This window comes from Cyprinodon variegatus, unplaced genomic scaffold (assembly GCF_000732505.1).
Source record: "Cyprinodon variegatus isolate N-32 unplaced genomic scaffold, C_variegatus-1.0 Scaffold31, whole genome shotgun sequence".
NCBI classification, from domain to species: Eukaryota; Metazoa; Chordata; class Actinopteri; order Cyprinodontiformes; family Cyprinodontidae; genus Cyprinodon; species Cyprinodon variegatus.
This window is the reverse complement of record NW_015150484.1, coordinates 1125943-1140300: the sequence shown is the minus strand read 5'-3', so window position 1 is coordinate 1140300 and position 14358 is coordinate 1125943. Positions and strand designations below refer to the sequence as shown.

The 14358-nt window shown below is 37.9% G+C and overlaps 1 protein-coding gene across 1 annotated transcript in view; it reads right to left on the bottom strand.

Annotated features, from left to right (window-relative positions):
• The window catches only part of adra1b (adrenoceptor alpha 1B), a 27949-nt gene extending 21780 nt beyond the window's left edge, over window positions 1-6169 (bottom strand). The window contains exon 1 of the mRNA XM_015400432.1: window positions 4872-6169. Coding sequence (XP_015255918.1) covers window positions 4872-5835 — 964 coding nt within the window. The 5' untranslated portion in view covers window positions 5836-6169. The remainder of the gene's footprint in view (window positions 1-4871) is intronic.
• Between the last annotated feature and the right edge of the window lie 8189 nt (window positions 6170-14358).

Genomic DNA, 14358 nt, shown 5'->3' with positions numbered 1-14358 from the left:
ACAGGCCAATATTAGAGAATTTACGGTAATTATCTCATCATTTGATTTTGATAGCTGGGGAAAATATGGCAATATATAGTGATACTGGAGTATTTTGATAATATTGTATCGTGACCCAAGTATCGCGACATGTATCGAATCGCAACACTCATGCCAATACTCACCTCTAGTATAAAGCCACATCCGCCCAGCAAAGTATTCAACTTTAGTCATCTAAAACTTTTCCCTGTTAAAGTCCAGCATTTATTATGAGGCCGATTCTTCTTGTTCCTTTTTAATGTTTATTTAATATTCTAAACTATTTTTAAATGCTTGTGATGTGACATCAAAGAGCATATAAACATGTTTCTGGCATGTTTTTGCCTGTTTAAAGGCTACAAAGGATGATTTGCAAACGCCAAACTAAACAAAAGTGAAATATTTTATTGAATATATGCCAAAGAAAATCATAAACTAGTTACCCTTAAGTGGCTGGAGTTTAAAACAAATACATTTTGTTTTACTCATATAATTTCCTTTCATGAATGTTACATTATTAAATTTTAGATTTGTTATCTTTTCCCTACTGTGACGCAGGAATGCCATGTAAAAGCACTTTAAATCTAAGTCTGTTCAGTCAGTGATTGAAATATTTGGACTGCTTTGGATCAATGGTTGCAGGCTTGGGATACCACAAACTTGATAAGAAAAGATTTCTTTTAATCAATAAGTTTAATGCAGAAAAGGCAGCAGGAACTTTTAAAACTCGGGACAAACCCATCAACGCCGCTGAAAAAGTTTTTACAACATCTGACCCAGACAGGGTAGATCAGTAGTGAGAGGAGGGAGTTTGTCAAACTGTACTCTGGGGCTGAGACCTCACAGACCTGAGGTCACTTTAGCTCTGTCTGGAAGCATGCAGCGTCACATTTCTCTCTGCAGTTCTAAAATCTGCAGTAAAGGAAGAGAAGGAATCAAATCCAGCTTCACAGAAGAAACCACTCTAGAAATACATGAACAACCTGCACACAAACACACATTTAACCCATGCATCGCCAATCCATACACACATTTGGCTAGCTGGTGTCTCCAAGAAAACACATCTCTGATCAGCAGCAGCATGTAGTTTAGGAAAGCTGGGTTAATGACATGTGTGAAAACGGAAATCCCACAATGTGGGTGGACGCTAACAAACGCTCATGGAGCAACAGGAGAAGAGCGTTGCCTGTGATCCTATCAGACTTGGAGAATTTTAATTCAGACCAAACTCTCAGCAGAGAGCAGTTAAGGAGAAAAAAAAGCAATGAATTAAGTTTCCTTTAAACAAAATAAAAACTCAAGAAAGTGTGTGGTTTCTAAAGGAAGGTTCAGCCTCCTGCTACGGCACAGAGCTGCAATAGAAGATGATTTTTAAGACATCAGGAAAGAGTTTAACTTGTTTGTCCACTTTAAATGTGCATAAAATAGAGGCACAGTGTTTTGTTTGGGTGTATCAGTATGCTACACATGGAGCAGGCCGCAGCAATGGTAGAGGAGAGGGGCTTTTTGGCAGTTTCTAACATACTGTTACATAAATAGGCCCTTTCGACTGATCTCTCTCCCTGGAAATCTACACTTTTAGGGCTCTTAAATATTTACCTTCAATACCTGAAAGAGAATACCTTCCAGCTACAATCGATGCATCTTTAAGGATATGCAGCTTGAAGCCTGCCGTATACACACACTCTCATCTTACCACTGCATACAAACAAACACAGGAAGGTGGCAAAGAAGAGCCTACAAAACAAAAAAGAGGCAACAAAAATCTATTTTTTGCAGTTTTGCCCTTAAAAACTACACATTTCTATATTTTTTTGGTATATTATGTACTAAATGGATGTAAAATTGTGAATTGGAAGGAAAATGATACACAGTGTTTTTTTGTTTCAATTTAAGAATTAGAAAATTGTGAATTTTTATTGAGCCCTTTTACTCTGATAGCACCTCAACCAGCTATCTGCTGAAATCATTTAATTAGTAAAAAGACTCAACATCCATCTTCAAACCAACTTTTGTTCCTGCTAAAAAAAAAAAAAGAATATACACAGGGGCTGAAATTAACGATTTTTACCACTTGCCCTTTGGGCAAGTGACTTTCACATTTCATTTGCCCAGAAACAATTTTTACTTGCCCAGTATAATGTTTGATAAATATAGTTCCTAATATTCATTTTTGTATATATATATCAATGAAACATGTTTGTTTTTTAAATGTTTTTTTGTAATTCAGTAAGTTTACAGGTTCCTGGTGTGTATATGCATGCGTTAGATAATGAACTGAAGCCTACATTACCGTGTTAACATGCTTTTCAATCCTTCCTGCACATTCTTTTCAAACTAAACTTTGCTTTAAACTGTTGTGTGCTTGGAAAAATATAAATTGTAATGTTAAAAATCTAAAAAAAAAACTTGACAGGTTAAAATCTTACACTACTACTTCTCACCAATTTAACATGTTTAGCTCTATAAAATTTAAATGCACCATTCCAATGTCTAAGAGAAAAAAATGTAATGAATATTTTTTTAATGTATGACCACTGTACAGAAGACTGCCATATGATAGAAATATTTACACTGTGCGCATACAATTATTATTATTTTCCTAATCCCTGACTGATCATTTTTAATCTGGCGTGTATTATAGTATAGATTAAATTCATCATCCAGCTGCTGCTCTGCAGAATTCTCTCCCCAAGGAGCGAAAAATCACGCCATCTAGCGGAAAATCACGCGGTATTTTTCAAATCACAACAAGAATATGTACAAAACAACAAAAATGGCATCGGCAACGCTTGTGGGTCGTTTTCAACGAATGTTGGTGATTTTAAAGTAATTTTGAGGGACAAATAAATTTTTTTGCGATCATTGCACTTGCCCGGCGGGCAAACGCAATGAAATTTGTACTCTCCTGACAATAAAAACTACTAGCCCCGGGCGATCGGGCAATGGTTAACATCGAGCCCTGATACATAATGCTGCCACTACCATGTGTCACTGAGACACATGGTAGTGGCAGCCTAAAACTGGTGTTTTAGGGTAATGGAAAACGCTATTTCTTTCTGCTAAGTAAAGGCCTCAAAAATGTTTTTTTTTCCTCATTTGACCAGCTTGTTCCACATGTTTGCTGTGTCCCTTCTATGACTTGTGATAAACTTTAAATGGGACTTCTTATGAGTTTCTGATTTTCTTGAGCTTTCTTTCCAGTGTTCCATGGAAGCCAGATGTGTGGAGTGAACGAATAATCTCTGCAGGTCCTCCAGAGTTAGCATTGGCCTCTGGGCTACTTCTCTCAATAATGTTCTGCTTTTAGTCAGCTTCAGTTTAAAATACACCCAGATGGACTAATCAGTCTCTGTTAGGTGACTTATTAAGGCACAGCTTGTGTTTGTAATGTGAAAAGATTAGAGCGGTATGATTTTGCAACAAACTGACGTTGCCCTCGAAAACTGTCAAAGACTCAGGCAAATAATCTTCATGATGAGACTGGAAAGAACCTTTGTGTTTTGGGGCTCAATCACCATATAAGGACTATGTGGGTTTTTTCTTTCCTGTTTCATCGTCCTGTGCAGTTTCTGAAACAAGCCCACAAATGTCTGTCACGCCGTGGATTCTCGGCAGGATTGACAGAAATTGAGCAGATCCCAGAGAGGCTACAGATGGAGCAATTGACACAGAGGGGCTATAACAAAAGAAAACAGTAATAGTTTGGATAAGTTTGGAAAGAATTCCTCCTCAAATTCCTAAGTTTTTTATTACTTATTTAGGTCCCTAAAATAGAGGAGTAAAATCTCAGGAAGTCTTTGAGTTTATAGATTTTGTAGAAACCTCCTATTATTACAAATGGACGTCTATGCACTAATAAGGATTTTTCTCCAGCTTTCACTGAGATCTGATATGCCTATTGAGATTTGTTCATAAATAAGGACTATGGGGCAAAAAAACCCAAAAGAATTTCTTGATAAAGGCAGTAGTTGTTAATTACAGAGAAGATAAAGAAAAGTGAATATTATCTACACTATCAAATTTACCCCCATTTTTTTCTGACTTTTTTAAGCACTGTGTGGTAAAAAAAACCTAATATAAAAAAAGAAATGAAAGCAACTGATTAACTTATATGGAGTGTAAATGGTTAGTGCTGTCTGTTCTAATAGATTTAATGGGAAGTAGGGAATGTCTGTTCTTTCAGAATTTGTCCTGCTGATCAAAAAGAGATTGGATTAAAGGTAAATCGCTCCAGTTTTTGGCCATGAATAAAAAAATAACATAAAATCTATAAAAAAGAGACTTAAATACAGGAATAAACATACTTCTATGAACAGTTTAAGTTGCATACTTATTTCAGCTCCTAGTGCAGTGTAAAGACTTTATCCTTCCACCTAGCTTTCCAATTATGCATCTAGATTCAGCATTTTTCCAGGGATGGTCTGTTGGGCAACTGTCAAATCAACATTCTTCTTTGATGATTATGTAGACCACTAACTAATATATTCGCTGCATTAAAAACCATTATTTTTCTGACATTGCAAAGAAACTTTCAGTCCTCTGTATTGAATATATGGCCTCTAACTTTCATCATTTCAATGCAATTACTAAAAGCACAGTGCTGATTTGTTGGGATACAACTGTTTTCTGTTTTTGCTGGTCTCACAGGCCACCACTTCATAGCCCTCCGGCATTGTTCTCATATTTTAATTTTCTGCAAATTTAATTAACTGACTGTTTATTTTAGTCCTCAGATTATAGTATAATCAGTGGTTAGGGGCAGGCTGTGTTATTGCAAATTAATATTAAATGCGTTTCAGCATATCAGGGCATAATAGAGAGCTTTGTCAGATGTGACCTGCTGCACTTACCTATAGGTAAGGCCAGGAAGAAAGGCAGCCAGCACAGGACGAACATTCCCACCACAACTCCCAGAGTTTTAGCTGCCTTCTTTTCTCGGGAAAATTTGAGCAGCTTCACAGTGAGGGAACTCCTGGCCTGGTGCGCACGGCCTTTACCGGCGCCTGGCGCGCTGGGGTCCTCATGCACCTGAGAGCCCTTGTGGATCCTGAGGGTCAGCTCGTTGGTGTCCATCCTCTCCCGCATCACGCCCGCCTCCAAGTTCTTGGTGGTCCTTTTGGCAACGATGTAGACGCGGCAGTACATGGCCAGGATGACGGCGAGCGGGATGTAGAAGGAGCCGAGGGAGGAGAAGAGTGCGTAAAACGGCTCCTCTGTAATGAGGCACACCGTGTCGTCCGGCGCCGGCGGCTGCTTCCAACCGAAAAGAGGTCCGATGGAGATGACCACCGACAGCACCCAAACCCCCAGCATTGCCAACAGAGCCCGCTTCTCCGTCACTATACCTGGATACTGCAGCGGGTGGCTCACTCCGATGTAGCGGTCGATGGATATTACGCACAGGCTCATGATGGACGCTGTGCAACACAGTACGTCCAGCGCGGCCCAAATATCGCAGAAAATTCGGCCGAACACCCAGTAGTCCAGGATCTCCAGGGTGGCGGACACCGGCAGCACCGTGGTGCCCAGCAGCAGGTCGGCCATGGCCAGGTTGAGGATGAAGTAGTTGGTCGGAGTCCGCAGGTGCCTGTTGCACACCACGGACAGAATGACTAGGATGTTGCCCACGATGGCAAACACGATGAAAGCCCCGAGCACCAAGCCGAGCAGGACGGCGCGGGTGAGGTCCAGCTCGCCTGGCCCGGTGTGGTTCCTCCCGGAGCTGTTGGTGAAGTTGACCTGCACAGACTCCCACTCGAGTTCCGAGGAACCATTTTTCCAAAACTTTGTTACATCGTCAGTGCTCAAACTCATTTTGACTCACGGCATGCTCCATAGCAGGCTTTCTATCACTATAACTGATGTGTCTGACTGCGCGCAAAGTCTCCAACCCAACTTATGTCCGCGCGGGTCTTCTAAGAAGCGCCGATCCATGTGTCCGCATCAGTCTATTGTTTAGCTGAGCTGTGCCCACACCGTCCCTTTGCCTCTACACTAATGAGGCTCAGTGGAGAAGTGAGGGTGGTTGCAGTCATCTCCTGCCTCCTCTCCCCCTCTCTCACACACAGCGCAGCCACAAACTGGCCAAACATACCCAAAACAAACCAACAGAGTGCGCACGACGCACCGCAAAAAGAGACGCGACTCTTTTAAAGGCTATCATGTATAACAATTAAACAAATCCTTGTCTGGCTGTGCATACTTTTGCAATATTTGTAGATTTATTTATCTGTTTTTTTTTTTTTTTTTTTTTTTTTTTTTTTTTTTTGTTGTTCTATCTTCTTGATTTTGCCGCAGGGCTTGAAAAAATGAAACACTTTTATATCTGTGGTGACTGATGAACGCCCTATTCCCCATAAGTGGAGGTTGCCTAATTAAACAAATAAAGTGATATGCAAAAGGATCATCAACCCCCACGCGCTTAGCAAACACACAGCACACACGCCTACACTTTATTTCTTTAGTCGCCCCCATTTAGGGAGCTTTTGTTTCATCTCTTAAACAATGATTCAGAAAGCAATCCAGAATCAGGTCTGATGAATGGAGTAGTGCGTTTAACATTAAACATTCCCTTTGTTTAAAAATTTAAAAGATATTGAAAACTGTCTTTAGGGAGAGGTTAAAAAAGATGTAACGCTCTGGGGTGTGCTGACAGAATTGACAATGACTCCTGAATAGGTGCTGCAAAGTAGTTTTTGAAGATGAAGAACATTTCATATATAAAGGTTTATAGCTCCTGCAAATGTATTCATGTCATTTTCACATTTTGATGCAGTTAATTTGGGGGTATGACTCTCCCACGTTTGCATTTACATTTTTCCTCGTTTATTTAAGAAAAAGCTGAAGGTTAGTCAATCTAGCTTATCAAGCTGTATGTAAAGTTTCTTTTCTAGCTTCAAATAGCCTCATCAACTCTGTCCAGACTCCCTGTTCTGCTGAGAATAAGTATCCCCACAGCATGATGCAGCCATTGCCATATTTCACTGTGGGAATGTGCAGGATTACTCCCCCCTACATTTTTCTTCCGCATACATCTTGAAATTTCGATCTCATCAGACCAAAGCTACGTCTTGCACATGTTCACTGTTTCTGATACTTTGTGTTGGGAATTGAATTTTTTTTTTCAATAATTCATACAGAGCCTAATAGGGGCCCACTATGCTGGGTCTGTTAGTTTGATATGCTCTAAAAAACAGGCGAGAATGTCTCACATCACATGCCTGTCATATCATATATTAGGGGAGTGGCGCCTAATGGTTAGGGCTTAGAGCTTGGAATCCTGAGGTTGTGAGTTTGAAACCCACTTCCACGGACGGCTATGATGGGTTGAATGAAGAAGTAAATTTCTCCAATGTGAGATCAATAAAATTCAATTATTATTCTTTGTGTAAGCTCCTGCACAAAATGGAAACATAATCAGAATTGCGTTTCATGCATTAGAGAGATGATCGTTTAACTGTTCATGCCCCATAAAAATGTACAAATTTTATCCTTAGATGCAAAAATGGTACTGCTTGTAAAAGTTAAGTAATTTTCTTTCTTTCTTTCTTTCTTTCTTTCTTTCTCTCTTTCTTTCTCTCTTTCTTTCTCTCTTTCTTTCTTTCTTTCTTTCTTTCTTTCTTTCTTTCTCTCTTTCTTTCTTTCTTTCTTTCTTTCTTTCTTTCTTTCTTTCTTTCTTTCTTTCTTTCTTCAATAAAAAAATGGAAATATTGGAGAAAAACTGAGGGAATGATGTAAACTCTTCAAATTCAAAGGGGGTGTACTTCTTTTTTTTTAACAGTAGGACTGACCGTAATTTGTCACAAGCTTAAAGGAGAATTCAATACTAAATAAAATCATTATTTGCTAATGAACAGTATAGATGGATCTCGTGCCGTCTACTGTAAATGTCCCAGGCATTATTTTGACAGTTTACTGGGTCTTGCTTTTGTGTCTAAAAATGCTTGTTTGGTTCCCTTAAAAAAAGGGTCACTGCATCTTTATTATCTTTATTTAAACACGGGAAGACTCAATTAAAGTAAATTTTTTTTTCCATGAGGGGACTTGTAGGGCAGAAAAAAATAATTAAATCAACCGCAACAATAATAAAAGGAAATAAATCTGAATTGATTCCAATCAGATTTTTGCTTCTGGCTTAGATGCGACCTTACAAAGGTAGACTTGTGTGTTTTGTGTGGTTTGTTGTGTATATATGTATGTATAAAACTGTATCTGGAGCGTGTAATAAAAGTAATTTCCTTCTGGGATTATTAAAGTATTTCTGATTTTGATTCTAAATTGAAATAAGCAGCTCTACTCTGGGGCATTCTTAAGTAGAAAAACAAAATGAATGTATGAGCAAACTTATAATGACAGATCATGCAAGTTAAATAGCTTATCCATCTTTTTGGTAGGCTATATATTTTGCGATATTTGTTGAAAAAAAAAGATCTAAAGATCCAACATAAATGTTATCCTAGTGAAATATTTAGATATACACCAAAATAGACCCATTGTGTTCATCCAGCCATGAATTTGAGGAAACCATCACTCATCTATTCTGGTACTGCTCTTATACCCAAATGTGTTGAAAAGATACAGTTTTGTTCATTAAATGTTTATTAAAGTGTATTATATGTTTTTTGTTTGTTTTTTTGTTTTGTTTCAACACCCTAAATAAGGAAGACTTTGCCATAAACTAAATATTACCAACATTTTACAACCATGACTATGTTTTCCAGGCTAAAGCCCAGATAAAATATTTTCTTTCTTTCCCTATGTATTTTCTTTTGATAAAATATTGTACCAGTTAAAACCCCCTAAAGTCATTGCATTGTATTTAATTATGTAGGGAAATCTGTTGAAATATTTGTACTCTTGCCTGCCTTAACCCTTGACATACCTTCATATTTTTAGCTTTAAAATTTGGCGCACATGTTTGGTAATAATAATAAAAAAAAGAAAGAAAAAAAAGTTCCATCCTGGGGAGCTGCTTTCTGCCGACTCACAGTGGTTTTCTTAGGGACTGACAGTATTTAATAGATTTCTTATAATTAATAACAAAATACATAAATGATTTTCCTCATAATAGAAGTAGAAGTAATAGTGTTTCTAAAATGCAGTTAATTCATTGAAACTGAATAAATACAAGTCTGCACTATTTCTATTCTAGTATTATGATAAGACTTAATTGTTGTTGTTCCTCAGTCACATGACCTAAGAGCTCTTGGATAAAACTTTATTTTAAAGGAAAGAAAAAAAAAGCAAGACAAACAAGGTTTGTGTCTCGTCTTTCTAGACTAAAACACAGATTTGGCATACGTTTATTGTCAGTGGGCCACAAGACATGAAAGTTATTAATTGTTGTTGATCAAGAATGTTTGGATTGGACATATAAAGGTCTCTATTTGCATGTGTCATACACAGTAAACTTGGATCAGACTGATTGTAAATAGCACTAACATCTAATCTTTTCTCTGCAGACATATTCGTTCATTTCCATGGGGAGGTCTGTGCTGTGCTATATGAGGTCAGGCAAAGGCGTGTAGCTGCAAGTTGCCTATGTAAATGGTAGGAAGCATCCTTTTCCTAACTCATTCCCTGCTAAGAGCACTATTTGGATGGTGATTATCGTGGCAAAGGCGAAGGCATATCCGCTTTAGCATAGTAAGTCTAAATAATGTTAGAATTTGAGTCATGAAAACAGGTTTTAAAGATAGTTTTAAAAGATGTCAAAAAGGAGCCTCTCTGGGTAGATTATTCTACAACTGAGGAGCAAACACAGAGAAGGCTCTGTCCCCTCTGAGTCTTCTTTAAGACAAAGGTATCTGCAGAAGCCACTGTTCAGCCAATTTGAGGCACTGGAAAGGATAGTAGGGATGAAGCAGCTCAGAGAAGTAGGGCTAGGCCTGGTCATTTAAACCAAAAATGAAAAAAATTCTGCAACCAAGAGAGCAAAGACTGACTCACTCCAACAAAGAATGCATTGGTAAAGACTCATTGGCCATTCTTTGTCTCTAATTTAACTAACTAGATGATTTCAGGTGCTGCAAAGATCTCAACACATCTTGGTCACTAACCGGTCTTCTTAATGGACCATCTCTTTATGCATGCAGCTAACGCACATTTTTCAAATGGTAACACAGAGAACCGTATGACACAAACCAAACTTTTATGCTCTAAACAAAGATATTATGCCAAGATTTCCTGCAGAAAACCATCATATGCAGGTGAGGAAAATGCAAATTCCCAATAGGCCCCAGCTGAGAATAAAACCAGAAACCTGCTGTTAGATTTTCTAATATTTCAAAAAAGAAAAGGATTTATAGAGACCACCAGACTGAGACACACAGGTTTTTGTAATATGGAAAAACTGATCAATCATCAGCGTGAGGGACGTACTGCCAAATACAAAATCCCTTAAGACGCAGATATACATCAATAGCGCTATGTCTTCCTCCCCCTTTCAAGATTTTACTGAATAACTCTGTGAACATTAATCAGCTAACAACCTGCAACACATCCTAAGGAATTACTTTGGAATTGATCAGCTGTTGAAGCCAAAAAGAAAAAAACACTCCCTGATAACCTAAATAGAACAAAACAACGATATTTATAAATATTCTAAACACTAAAACATCCAACTTTAAATACATGCAAACCTGATTTTGCATATTTAAAGTTTAATTAAAGTATTGGATTTGAAATAAGCGTCTACTGAAAGTTTGACATCCCCCCCATTATTTGGTTTACTATGCAATGGTTTAAACTTTAAAGTATCACGTGTTGCAATATCTGTATTCATGCAGCGTTGCCATACTTTTGATTGACCATAATTAGACCTTGGCTCTGCATCTCAACTTTAGCAAATCTCCAAAAAAAAAAAAAAAACTCAATTGGGTTTAGCTCTGGACTCTGGTTGTCAGCTTATGTGTGAAACAGAAGCTGTATGCCTGCTGAACCAATCTTTTCCAGTTTTAGCCAGATGAGTCCTGGCATTGTCCTCCAACGCAAGAAGGTGCCATAAACAGCCCTTTCACAAGGTTATTAGAGGAATTTGTAGCCTCTGACTGCATCATTTGGGGTGAAATAACTTATTGTCCACTAAATTTTTTTCTCTGCGTTGTTTTTCCCAATAACAGAGTCTGAACCTTATCCTCAGTTAAACCCAGATGGTTGCTTTTAACATGCAAGCATTATATAATTTACAGTTTGACAGTATGTGATTATTTTATAGACAGTTATAGCATCATGAATGGTTTCAACTGATTTCTGCATGCCTATTTGTGTTGCTTCATTTTGTATTCTCATTAGTCAGCAGGAAAGATCAGTGTTTCTGCTATTGATTAGCTGTGGGATGTGTAAGCAACAGACGGTCATTAGGAGGGTGTATGTGTGTGTATGTGAGAGAGGGAGAGCAAACAGTGGATTTTAACCGCTGGTTTGGCGTATTTTAGTCTGATGATGAGAAGGTCCAATAGTCCTTGTCTGTGAGTGAAATCCCCCTCTATATTTACACCCATCATTCTCTTCAGTCTTTGTTCCTTCTCTTTGCTTCATTCCTCCATGTAATCCACATTTTTAAGTCAGTTTTCTTCCATTAATTATACCACTCGTACAGTCTTGCATTTTTCTTGTCTGCTCCCTTTTGGCCCTACACAACCACCATTATTGACACATGCAGTTAAATGACTGAGGGAAACTCTGGCTCATCTTTTGCATACGCAGAAAAAACAAAGAAATATTCATGAAAAATGGAGGACATGTTGAATTTATGTTGAAATCTTAGAAAGCTAATGAAATTTCTATTTCGTCCAAGGAAAATGATCACAAGCTACTCGTGTCCCGTTAATCTGAAATAACTTTAGCAAGATGCTTCTGGCGGTTCTCGACAAGTCTAAAAAGTGGAAAGTTTGACTCACCTCTGCTAGTGAAAAGTTTGAGTGGGATCCTGCGAGTTCTGATCGATTAAAACCCTCCCACGTTCTTTTTTTTTTATGTTGGATCAATGGGTCATTATTGTATGAGTTTTTTCCCTGGAAGGCTTTGTTTGGTTTAGTCTCAAACAAACAGATATCCAAAGAACTGTGGGTCTCAAGCAAAAACCGTTTGTATGAACAAATTCGTTTTTAAATCATTTGTACGAGCAATTTAGGATAAATTGCTTCATTCACCATTTTTCTCCAATTTCTAAATTGCTCTCAGGTAATTTTATAAAAATAAAGAACAGTCAGAGATAAAGCTACTATTGAAATAACATCTGGAACAGAAAATATATAGAAAGTAAAGAAAGGAGGTCCACTAATGGGCTGCTACTTGAAACTCTTCTAACGGTAAGACTTGTATTCAGTTCACCTCATGGCGCCATCTTGGCTTTATTGTTATACGAAATGTGTAATGTTTGGCTTTGTCTGAATTTTTCAGATTAGAGTTTTGCTGTTAACATATTTTTCACTGAACTCATTATTTCACTCTTGCAATGGTGTTCCCCATTAGTTTAATAGCCAGGAACGAACAAAAGTAGATATGTAAGGTCAGAAAAGACTAAACTCATTTGAAATGCTGAGTAATTCTGATAAACTTCTCCCGGACTCTGTTTCAAAAAGTTGGATATACAAGAACTCGGAATAGGTTTGGTGGTAAATCCCTGCATACCCTGGATATTTGGTTTCAGATAGCTGGAAAGTCATTATCCTGAATCAAGTGATTACCTGAAGTTACTAATCTTTTTTTTTTAAAGAGTATTTGTTGAACATATCCTGAGTCTGCCACAGTTTGAGTAGAGATCAGACACAAGAAAAATCTCAGAAATGTTTTGATGTTGATGATCTCCATATCTCATCATTAATATTTTTAGTTTTCCTGTGCACTTATTTCCTCCAGTAGTCATAGCGGGTTGTGTTTTATGCATTCCGCTGATGAGGACTTCTTTTTGTACTGTGTTCATGCTGAACTTTGGGATGAGTCAAGGTTATCTAACTATCACCTCTTCTGAAAATCCTAAATATCATAAATCTGAATAAGTTGACTCAGGAAAACTGCTTTTAAAGGGGAACTTGGCCCCTTGATTTTACGTTATTACATCATGTTCTACTCTTCCATATTAGTTTTGTGTCATTTGGAGCTGTTCTGAAGATATTTTTGGTTTTGTAATATCCAAGTAACATCTTCCTATTTAGTTTGAAGGCACAAACTAAACTGTTAATAATTTATTCCTTATTGTACGCCAGCATTCATAACATGTAGGCGAAACATTGTCCCCCAGACATCCACGGTTATGTTTTTTATATTTATATATATATATATATTTTTTTTTTTCTTAACAGTGTCCTGTCTGGCAACGTGGCAATAAGAATAATTGTGTTGATGCCAAAAAGAGCCCAACAAATTTATTATCACGAGTGTAGCAGTATGGCAATCACCATATTGTTCCACTTGTTTCATGCATATAAATTGCTTTATTATAATTATGCAGGGAGTTTTACAGTTTATACTGACAATGCAATGTACATAGAACAGAACAAGAAAAACAGAAGAAGAAAAAGAAAAAAAAGAGAAAAGATGAAAGAAAGAGGAGATAGAAAGGAGACAATGACAAAACATTTTCAGTCTGCTTCATCACCTTCAACGAGATGCAAAAAGAACAGCACAACCGAAAGACATGGTACGAGACATACAATAAAGCAAAAACCTTGAAACTATCGCTGAAGTAGCATTATTTAGTCTGCCATGTACTCTATGTTACCTGAAGATATGAACGTGGGCTTTATATTTATAAATATTTATATATTTTTAAAACAAAGCAGAGTGTGTATGACGTCATTTGCGCGCCGGACTGGGGTCGTAACAGGCAGCCCGGGCCACAGGCGGCTACGCTCTACCCCTTCTATTCATTCGGCGAGCTAATCTGAATCTTTCAGTTCCATTTCGAGAGCGAGATCATCTGTGGTATTAGAACTAGACATCTTCCAGGCATGTGAGTAAAACTAGCAGCAGTTCAGCGGACTGGATGAATGAATGGTAGCCATCCTTTGTTGACATCTTCAGGAAAATGGAAAAATAAAAGATGTCACCAAGCTAGGGAAAATAAGTAGTGGGGGATGCAGAGTTAACCTGACTCCGCCAGATGGATTTGCTCCGCATATCCATCTGGAAACCTTCAGTTGAAGTAATTTTGGGAAGGGGCGAAAATACTGGTTAGCTGATTGGCCTATGTTGGTGATAGACGGGCCAAATAAACCAATCAGATCAACGAAGCATATGAGGTACTGACAGAGCGACAAAGAAAACACCAAAGCCAGGCTACTCTTGCCGAAACCAGTCTGTAGAAGAGCAAAAACATCTTGTCCTCTGAGAAAA